The 10,158-nt window shown below is 44.6% G+C and overlaps 1 protein-coding gene across 2 annotated transcripts; it reads right to left on the bottom strand.

Annotated features, from left to right (window-relative positions):
- Positions 1 to 200: 200 nt before the first annotated feature.
- fam83b (family with sequence similarity 83 member B) lies at positions 201 to 9,699 on the bottom strand. Of its 2 annotated transcripts, none has more exons than XM_060073096.1 (5): positions 9,541 to 9,699; positions 4,591 to 5,066; positions 3,605 to 3,769; positions 3,008 to 3,132; positions 201 to 2,732 (listed from the first exon to the last, which is right to left on the bottom strand). In XM_060073096.1, exons 2-5 carry the CDS (start codon positions 5,044 to 5,046, stop codon positions 734 to 736), a joined length of 2,745 nt encoding a protein of 914 aa, XP_059929079.1. In that variant the 5' UTR covers positions 5,047 to 5,066; positions 9,541 to 9,699; the 3' UTR covers positions 201 to 733. The 2 variants fall into 2 exon arrangements, with proteins under 2 accessions (XP_059929079.1, XP_059929078.1); XM_060073095.1 differs by lacking the exon at positions 9,541 to 9,699 and adding an exon at positions 5,913 to 6,335.
- Positions 9,700 to 10,158: the final 459 nt, after the last annotated feature.

Below are 10,158 nucleotides of genomic sequence, written 5' to 3'. Positions count from 1 at the left end.
ACCCTGCCCCCTTCTCGAACCACCAGGATGTCGTGAACCCACCTATGGTGCAATGATAACATGCTAACAATATTTGCAGCGGAAAAGGTCAACATAATGAACTACTGTTTCTATGAGTTGGCTAATTATATGTTGCTCTTGATTACATGGTATTAGTGTCGTCTAATAGAGACAGCCAAGAAATGGTCAGTGAAACAAAACAGGTTTTGAAAGACTGAAACTTTAATAAGCCACATTAATAAAGTTGTATCTTTTATCTTATCTTATCTTATTCATTGGTGGTCATTCTGTCTGGAATGCATTGCTGCTAAGGGATCTATAAAAGATAATGCTGCAAAAATATTCTGCATATAAAGACCATTGTGATAAACACGAAGAAAATTAAAAAAAAATAGTCCAAAACACGTCAACATCATTATCTTGTTTACTTTCCATTGCTTTATTTTCTCATACTGGGGACAATAGCTAATTGAGCAAGCAAGCTTATTTACATCTTAAATAACCTTTCTATATGAAACCAAACATATTGAAAGTATGTATATCCAAATGCACCTTTAGAGTAAACGCACATAACATTAACACTGTTGATAAGATCTCAAAACGATAAACACCTTAAGCACTCAGATGTGCAATTTAATCTTATTTCTTCTGATGGAGGAAATTGAAACAGTTATACCGAAAATACGAAAATCACCCTTTGTTCAAATGCTTCCTGTCGGCCAACCCATGTTACTTATTTCTTGTTGATTAAACTACCCATCTTTTGAATGAATTTACCCAGTTTATTTTCATGGTGACCATGGGAAGTACGACTATGGTGATGTTCATTCAACACGGGACCCTTCGGCGCACCAGCCGGTCCTGACGGGTCACGATGTGAAGAATACTTTCTTTCAGGAGCCCGGCGTGAATCAAATCTGCTTTTCAGATGGTCTTCGAAAACCGCGTCGTCGTGCGGGCTCCCTGTTTCGTAGCAGGCCCTAAGCCTTGCTTCAGATAGCAAGTTCTGCTGGTGCATCCTCGAAGACAAAGCGCTGGTCGCAGAGGTTTGCCGGTGCTCCTCGACGTTAAAACGAGGATTTGACGGCTTACCGCAGGACTGTGTCAGCCGGCTCTTTGGGTTGTCTGCAGAGGTCCTGTGATGGTGAAATGCAAGACGCTGAGGATCTCGACCGAGGAGAATTTGAGAGCGCTGTTCTTCGTCCTCGGCCGTTAAAGTGTCCGTGCTGTGACCTGATTTCAAACTGAGTTGTTCGACGCTTTGCGAATAGTGGGCTTCTTTTTTCTCCGGTATGTTGAGCAAAGACCTAATCTTCATGGTGCTCTTTTTCAGAAAATGCTTCTGGTTCTTCTCAGTGGGTATAAACGGTTCCCCCTTGCTCTCTCCGTCAAGGGCGGCCGCGGACACAGTTCTAGATGGTGGCTCCTGCCACGGATGTTTCTGAATGTCCACAAAGTTCTTGACGTCATAATGAGACACTGAGCGTTGGTCCTCATTCAGACTTGACCCATAATGACCGTAATGTGCAGGGACCCTTTCTGGGCCTCTCTCCATGTGCCTCCCATACATGTGACTCGGGGATTCATAGGGACTTCTGAACTCACTGTTCCTGGGGTCGGCAACACTGTGTCTTTTATCCCAGTTGTCTGTCGAAATGTCTGGGAGTTTCCTCCCTTTGGATCTCCCAAGGCTTGCATAGATGGAATTCTGTGAAATCTTGTCTGCGTTATATATAGCGTTATCCCTGGTGTTATCCAACTTCTGTTGGCTTTGCCTTTCAAATTCCTCAAAGTTTCGCCTTCTGTCACCCTCTTCTGTTCCCCATTGCATTGAAGAGTAGTGCGGTGCAGGGCTCAGGTTGCCAGAGAGATTAGTCGACGAGTTATTTACATAATGGTGATTCTCCGAATGCTCTGGAATCGTGGAGTTAAAAACCAGGGAGGCCCGCCTCCTCGAGGGCAGCACAGAGCTCGGTCTAGTGTCAGCTGTTTCGTACTGGTCCAAAGTATCAGTAAAGGAAGTGTCAGGGTGTTTCAGGTACGATTCTATCCTCCACGTTCTCATGAAGGACTTTGAGGTGTTCTCCAGAGAGGGCATGTATTCTTGCACAGAAAGGAGATGCTTGTCATTGTGTGACGGACGCACGTTCTGCCCTCTGGACATCTGTTGCATCTGGGAGAAGTCGTCCATCATGGGGTGGTTGTTCCTGTCGAGAGGGGGGCACGTGTCCCGAGGGATGTTCCAGTTGCTGGCCCCGTGCCTCTGGTTCTGTGGAATCTGAGGGCTGTTGTGTCTGTCCCCAGCAGCGTAGCTGTGTCGTTTGAGGAAGTTTGACATCTCCACAGGGTTCAATTGGGGCGTGTGGTTAAAGCCCCCCGACTTGTAGTCCTTCAGCGGCATGTGCTCGATCGGCTCTTCATAAATCCTCTCTTCGGGAAGTTTCCTGCTCACCTGCCTCTCCATCTGAGATTTCATATGGGTCGCGTCAAGAGTGTGCCTCAAGTGGTTCTTGCGTTCAAACATGTTGCTTGGGCTGGTGACGTACGATGTCATCACGGGCCTGCCGTTCGCCACGTCTTTGGGCGCACAGGGCAGACGTACCGGGCACAGAACCTCTGGGACGGCCGATCGGGCGTAGAGTGTCCGGAACTCCTCGTCGTATGACTTCACCAAGTGGCCGGTGATGACTTGCACCATACTGAGGTTGATCTTCTCGAAGGACCACATGAAGCTATGGATAAACATAAAGGACCGTCAGTGGGTTGTCATGAGTGCATTAGGATAAGCAGTCATCCATATCAAAGGGGTGCTCTGACTGTTATTTGTCCAGAAATGCTATTGCACGGTAGGGATCAATCAAAAAAAAAAAAAAAACTTTTTTTTTTTTAAAGGTGTACCTTTACCTTAATTACTTACTTTTAGAACATTCCTTTTTATTTGTAAAGGTGAAGGAGATCCCAAATGACTGAGTGTACCCCCCTCCTCCGGGTCTATCATTACACATACCTGTAGGAGCCATAGATTGCTGTTTTGCAGTCAAAGAGGAGGAAATTCTGCTTCATTGCTCCGTGAAACTTAGCCCCTGACTGAGTGAGGTATTCGTGTCCCCTCACCGTGCGTACTCTCATGTTCTGCGGTGCGGAAGAAAAAGAAAATATCAAGTGAGTATATGGATAAAATATGTCCCTATTTTGTCATCGGAAGCCTACGACATCAACAGAGATTAGGAATAACTATCATATGTATACAATGTCCGGTAATTCTCAAAAAGAGTTGATTGAACCTCTCAACATTGACTCACAAGGTGTGTTAGAATCGTTAGACAGCCATGTAGTAATTACCACCCAGTTAAAACGAGACTAGACTGGAAGTCTATTTCCACTCTGAGCGGTTACTCTTTAAGAAATATTCACTCTCTCTCAATCGCTGTGTGAAAAGAGAACAAGGAGTAAACCCGTTCAATATCATATTCAATTAACATTGTGGATTTTATCTTAAAATCCTTTTCCTTTTGAAATGCTGTTCTGAATTTGAACTGGGAAGATATCAAACACATCAACGAAGCACATGAATTATCAGTAAAAGCAATATACTTGCACTTACTCTAAGCTGTGGAATTTTTATATCTTGACTTTCAGCCATTGCGAGGAAACTTTTGAGATTGAGATCGTCCAGAAGCACATAAACAGGAACACCTCTCCCCGCCGCATCCACCATCTCTTTGAATATATCTATATCAGTAAACATATCCATCACAATCGCAATGACCTGCAAAGGGAGAGAATGCATTTTAGAGGACAGATTTTGCGTCATTTACCATTGGATGTATACACTATATATTCCTGCGAGGTAGGACAGGATTCCTTCCTTACTTAAGAGACAAGCTGCAACAAGATCGGAGCTAATCCAGAATAACGAACACGTTAAGAATAGAAGATTGTTTTCATTGTTCAAATGTACGTTGTCATCAGTACAACGATACAATGACGCATTGAGTATTTACTCAGATAATAGACTCCAAACGACGCAACCATAACTAGACATTAGTTTCAATAATTTCTATATAAATGTCATAAAAGGAGTGTTAGGGTGTGTTTGCAGAAACGCCCAAAAGTGGATTCAACATTGTTTCCCAAGCCAGTCAGAATAATTAATACAAGAATGTCTGTTCAACCTGCTAAGCCGGGCACGACTGTCTGAGACATCATCTGACAAGCTGTGGGCCCAAATCAGAGAATAATATTGGCAGGGATTTGTTTGGACAGATTCCACCGAGGCATGTTTCTACTGCCACTGCACACACAGATCCCATGACGTCAAGTTGCTAAACCAGTTTGTGACGCTTGAAACCCACCCACTTACTCCTTTTAACTGGAAGAGGGGCAGAACAAATATAGTGTAAGACCGCCTCTGGGGACAAAGGTCGAGTGACGCATCGTGTAAGAGGCGGCGGGGGGAGGTGTGTTTGTGAGGGGGGGTGGAGGGGGCTCTCTCTGAGCCGGGGTCCCTTGGATCAATGTGACAGGGTCGGTGGGGGGGAACCCAGACCCTACAGTCAACACTCCATGCACACCACATGACGCAGTCACCTGTCTGGCGTCCTGGATGTGTTTGCGTATGACCTCCTTGATGGGGGGGCTGTTCTGTCGCGGCGGGTGGTGCAGCAGCTCCACGCTCGTCTGCAGCCGCTCGTGCATCACCTCCGGCCACCCCAGCTCCAGGTCCGGGGTCACCACGTCCGACTGCATGGGCCAGTAGGTCCCGGAGGAGGAGTGGCTGTCGGACGGCACATGACGGACGTCTTCAGCCTGGGGGGAGGCCAGCGGGGGCCTCTGCACGTGTGCGGCGATGAAGAGGAGCTCCTCCTCTGAGAGGAAGCTCCCCACGCGTTCCCCTTTGAGGAACTCCCGGTACGTGTCCCGGCCACCGCTCAGCAGCTGGTCGATGGCCAGGCGGTAGGCCTCCTTGTAGACGGGCGTGATGAGGTCCTCCGGTCGGAACTCGCCCTTCAGAGAGGACAGGTTGGACAGGTGCTGGGAAGTCATCGTGACGCGAGGACCGGGAGCTGAAGAGCCAGAGGGAGATAAACAGTTTATGATGAGGAGTCATATAAAACCAAGTTTTTACAATGCATGAACCGACGAGGAGAGTTTTTTTCTCTCGCTAATGATGAGGCATATATGACCGTGATACGATGATAGCACGTAGACAATATTTGCCGAGGAGGTGCTTTTCCTGGATCATATTGTACAATATGGTTGTATTATGTCGTAGCTGGGATGGACCACCACTTAAATATACTTAAACACAGTATTACAAGACACAGATGAACACAAACTTCATCTTTGAATGAGCTTTATTTGTTTTTTTAGTTCTCACTTGGTACTTAACATACTTCAAATCACCCATAGTGTATCCACATTTTGTTGAAAACCTATGGTAATACATTTTGCCATTATAGGACCGATAATGGCAACATTGAATAAGGCAGGTTTGTATTCAGGGGATTATAAAGGCATATTTTACCTATTACAGGGTGTGTGTTTATGAGTTTAAAGGTTCTGTTATCTCCAAAAGCCTAAGGCATTAAGAGGCATTGTTGTGTGTTGGAACTCCACATAGAGGTTTGTCTATAACGCAGAAAGAGCTGTCCCAGTTAGTTTATTTATGTAAAGTTGTGTTTGAAACACAATAAATCCCCTGCCAAACCTATAACACTATATTGTACACTGCTATTTCTGAGACGGACCATGTGTTGCTATGGTCTAATCTGTGATTCATTTATTCAGTCTATACTTTCAGGACATTAAAGTTTGAAAGGAATGCTATGAACCTGTTACCATGTTTACATACCACCAAAACCAAATACATTTGAAATGGAGTTATAATTTGCTTTACAGCAGTAACTTACATGATTGTGAACTATGCAAAACTCCTCTTGAAGGCTCCTAAAGTATCCCATTGAAACCGGGTCCACATATTCTTTATACACGCTGCAATGAGCGGCTGAAGCTGCGTTTAAAATAAAAGTAGGAAGTGTCTCGACATGAGAAGCTTCTATCGGTTGAGGGCGTGGGTTCTAGTTCGGACATGCAAATAGCTCTTGAAACTTGCTCACTGGCAGCCATAAACCTGTTCGACATATCTAGCCACACCCATTCTCCACCCAACACCTGGGTGTGTGTGTGTGTGTGTGTGTGTGTGTGTGTGTGTGTGTGTGTGTGTGTGTATGTGTGTGTGTGTGTGTGCGTGTGTGTGTGTGTGTGTGTGTGTGTGTGTGTGTGTGTGTGTGTGTGTATGTGTATGTGTATGCGTGTGCGTGTGCGTGTGTGTGTGTGTGTGCGTGTGTGCATGTGTGGGTGTGTGTTTTCCAAGTGTCTAATCTCGGATCAAAGTTCACCACCAGAAAGAAAGAAGAAAAAATGAAACAAAGAAAGCTGTAATTATTAATTGAGTTCCTGTTTAGCTGTAGAGCAGTTAGGCGTTTAGGATTAGGGTTTGAGTCTCACTGTGGCCACCAATGCTTGAAATGTGTGTCTTAAGAAGATTTTCATAAATTTGTCATCCAAATGGCACAGATGTATGCAATTACTTGAGTGCAATAGAGCTGCACATTGCTATGTAATATGGTACCATCTGTAAAAATGGAATTCCCTTTTAAAGAAGTCTTAACACCCTACTTATTCCTGAACTTAGAACACCTACGCTCCTCTGCGTTTAGCTTGGGGCTGAAGAGTAAATAGCGGTGAGATTCTGTACAGCTTAGCAGCATCTGCTCTTACAAAGCTCCTGTATCAGAAGAATGATCAGCATGTTGAAAGGAATTAGAATAACAACAATACAGACTCCGTTATTTGATAATACTGATAATAATACATTTAAAAAGTAATTGCAAAATATCTATAAACTACGCATGAATTTAGCTTAATACAAATAAAAATATGCATATATTAAAAGCCTGAGAACCAAATAATCAAAATGACATTAAATGAGGAAAAGATAAAGGATAAATGAAAAGAACCAACCTTGAAGCAAGGCTTTAATTTATTTAAAGTTGTTTGCTGCTTGCATGCTGCTAGACTTATCTGCTCCGGCAGAACATTCCAGAGACTAGGCATCCGGATGGCGCAGAATGACTGTGTTCTTGATGTTTATCATGATATTTGTTTATTAAATCACGAAAGCTGGATGGGAAACTGGTCGGCCTTAGCGTTATACCATTCAGGAAACAGATACCTAAAGGTCAATAACGGTCTGGGTGATCAAACAATAACAATCGTCTCTCCTGGCTTTACTAAAACATTTGTTAATTTTTGTCGAATTTTTCACCGAGCATTAATCCTACGCCTGCGGGCCAAATCTAAAAGTTGCCTTTTGGAATCAATTTGGATCTGTCAGTACGGAGATGGACAATATCAAAGTGAATCACCATAAAAGTTATTAACAGGATGATTTATCCCAATTTTGCTATAGTGACATCATCTGATTTGTTGCAGGGTCACACCAGGCTTCATGCTAAATTGAAGAACGGGCGTGGATTTTTTCTTTGTGCGGCAGTATCTCCTGAGGCAGTACAGGTTGTCTGGTATGCTCCCCGGCTCCACCCAACTCGAGTCCCGATGTGCAAGGCACCTTACCTTGACTGCTCCAGACTGCTTGACGCGCTGTCTTTTGCCCCGCACAGCTGCACTGCCATCGGTGTATGAATGTATGTATGAACGGGTGAATGTGAAGCAATAATTGCCTCCCTGTTCTCATTTCCATTTCAACATGCTCCATTTCGTTCCCCTGTGCTTTCTCCGGAGAAAGCATTGGGGCTGTGTCAGCGCGCAGATTCAATATGATAGGAGGCCTTCCAATAGGAGCTTGGGGTACACCGTATCATCTGAAGGATGGAAGAAGAACAATTGATGCTTGAGCAATCCTTTTCTTAGGTAGCCCAGTGATGTTTCAGACTGATAATGCAGGTTTCAAAATGTGGACTTCAGGGCTAAGATTCCAAGTTAAACAAATCGAAATTAATAGTTCAAAGGAATATGTCTTCTGTTTTTGTTTTTCCATTTCCTCCCGGCTCCCTTGCTATCCCTAATCAAAACCTGAGGGGAGACATCTAGTGAAGGTTGAGCACTTCCAGTAGCTTTATAATATTGTGGGCATCATAAACAGATATTAGATAAACAAATGTGATTAAAAGAAAAAACCTGCTCTTGTCCTCTCTGTGAGAAAAACCCTCACAAACACACACAAACAGACGCATACAAACACACGCATGTTTACCTGCACACATACACAAACACACATACACATTCACATATCTCACATGTGCACACTAACACACACACACACACACACGCACGCACGCACGCACGCGCACACACACACACACACACACACACACACACACACACACACACACACACACACACACACACACACACACACACACACACACACACACACACACACACACACACACACACACACACATATCTCACATGCCCAATTATAGGGCAGAGTAATAACTCTAGGTCTCCAGGATTACAAAATCCTTCCATTTCAGCCAAAAGTTCAATCCCACTCCTACACACGCCCCAATCAGTGTGACACATGATTACAGAACACCCAGTGTGTCCATCATGTTCCATGTGAAAGTAAAAAAAGGGAACCATGTTGAATTGTTACGAGTAGAATCAGAAAACCTGCATAGAGGAGGAAGGAGAGGAGTAAGAGAGTGAGATGAGAAGGATAGGAACTAGCAGTCAGGAGCAGGGCCGTCGATAAGGGGTGAAAGGTGATGACGATTCAGGGGGCCCACAGCCCAGGGGGGGCCCACAAAAAAAATAAAAATAAAAATAATAATATTTTAAATTATTATTTAATCACCAGCCCATAGTACCCCGTCCCGTCCCGTCAACAATTGTTCTACCCGGTCAACAATTGCTCCTTCCACCCCCCCCCCCCCCCCCCCGTCAACAATTCAGCGCAGGGGGGCCCATCAGTAAATCTTGTCTAGGGGCCCAGGAATTGTAGCAACGGCCCTGGTCAGGAGTCACAGGCATTTCTTTCTCTGCCGTGTGATCACATAGGAAACAGTTCCACATCCTATGCTTCTCTGGCTGCTCCCTCAAACCCATAAGCGATTGACATTGATGTATACAGGCTTGCCATTTCTACCTTTGATCCTGCAAGTCCATGCCCGGCTACATAGTCTCAAAGACGTCATCTGATATCAATGAATATTTCCTGTTTTCGCTTCAACTTGCTCCATTGTAGCTCCGCACTGCAGCCTGCCGAGTTGTAAGCTTATGTTAAGTTGTGGTTTAAGTTTGTAAGTTACCCACAGTGTCATGTGTGACAGCCAAGTCAATAGGACATGCAGAGGGTGATGTATAGCAGTGAGGAGATGTGTACATTGAAAGCCTCAAAGGGAATGAATGAGAATGTTTTGAAGTTATCCTGTGTGATCATTAATCATTTAGAAGACACTATCGATCCATCTATCAAACTAAGGTGCAGGGCTTAATCGCAGTAGCGCTTACCAGTCTTTAATCATTTCCCTCCATATAGAATGTAATTGTGTTTAGTCTTCATGCCTTTCGGTGGGTTCCTGTTCATAGCAGTATACGTCCAATGAGATAAGGACAGGATATTAAATGGCACCCTTCTTTCTGCTTGTCATTCGTCAGCGTTCGCTGGGAGGAACATTCAAAGGAAGCTTGTGTAATTTGGAATTACAAGACGATTACAAAAGCTTCCTTTGGGTGTTACGGTAAGGTCTGGGATTTCTCTGCGGTTCTGCAGCCAGACTTGGCATGACTTCATCGCTTGCATAATGACATTGTACACACGGCCAGGCAGATGTTGCACAACATCGATCACTGTCCTCTCAGCGTTGACCAGGGAGCTTAGTCCGAAGTTAAAGCCAGGGAAGGCAATTTGGAGAATCCCGCCAGCGTAAGCTCGAATTTTAAAAGTATCCATGCAAGAAATTACAAAAAACTCCCTTCAGGCTGTCTGCAAAGCAACTCCCCCCCAAAATACCCATGACTATCCCGCTTTGTGGAAGGCTCCAGTCAGGCGCAATGAGGGCATGGACAGAATGCAAGCAGGTAGGGATAGGTAGGTTGACTGTAGGCTGGCCATCCAGTCATTTCATT

Source organism: Gadus macrocephalus, chromosome 15, assembly GCF_031168955.1.
Source record: "Gadus macrocephalus chromosome 15, ASM3116895v1".
In the NCBI taxonomy this organism is placed as follows: Eukaryota; Metazoa; Chordata; class Actinopteri; order Gadiformes; family Gadidae; genus Gadus; species Gadus macrocephalus.
Note: the sequence above shows the minus strand (reverse complement) of the source record. Positions and strands in the feature narration are given on the sequence as shown.

Excerpts from the sequence above, each read along its gene's own strand:
- fam83b (XM_060073096.1), bottom strand. The coding sequence starts at position 5,046 with ATGACTTCCCAGCACCTGTCCAACCTGTCCTCTCTGAAGGGCGAGTTC. Across the intron at positions 3,770-4,590 it reads ACATCCAGGACGCCAGACAG|GTCATTGCGATTGTGATGGA; the intron begins GTGACTGCGTCA and ends CTCCCTTTGCAG. Across the intron at positions 2,733-3,007 it reads GCAATCTATGGCTCCTACAG|CTTCATGTGGTCCTTCGAGA; the intron begins GTATGTGTAATG and ends GTTTATCCATAG.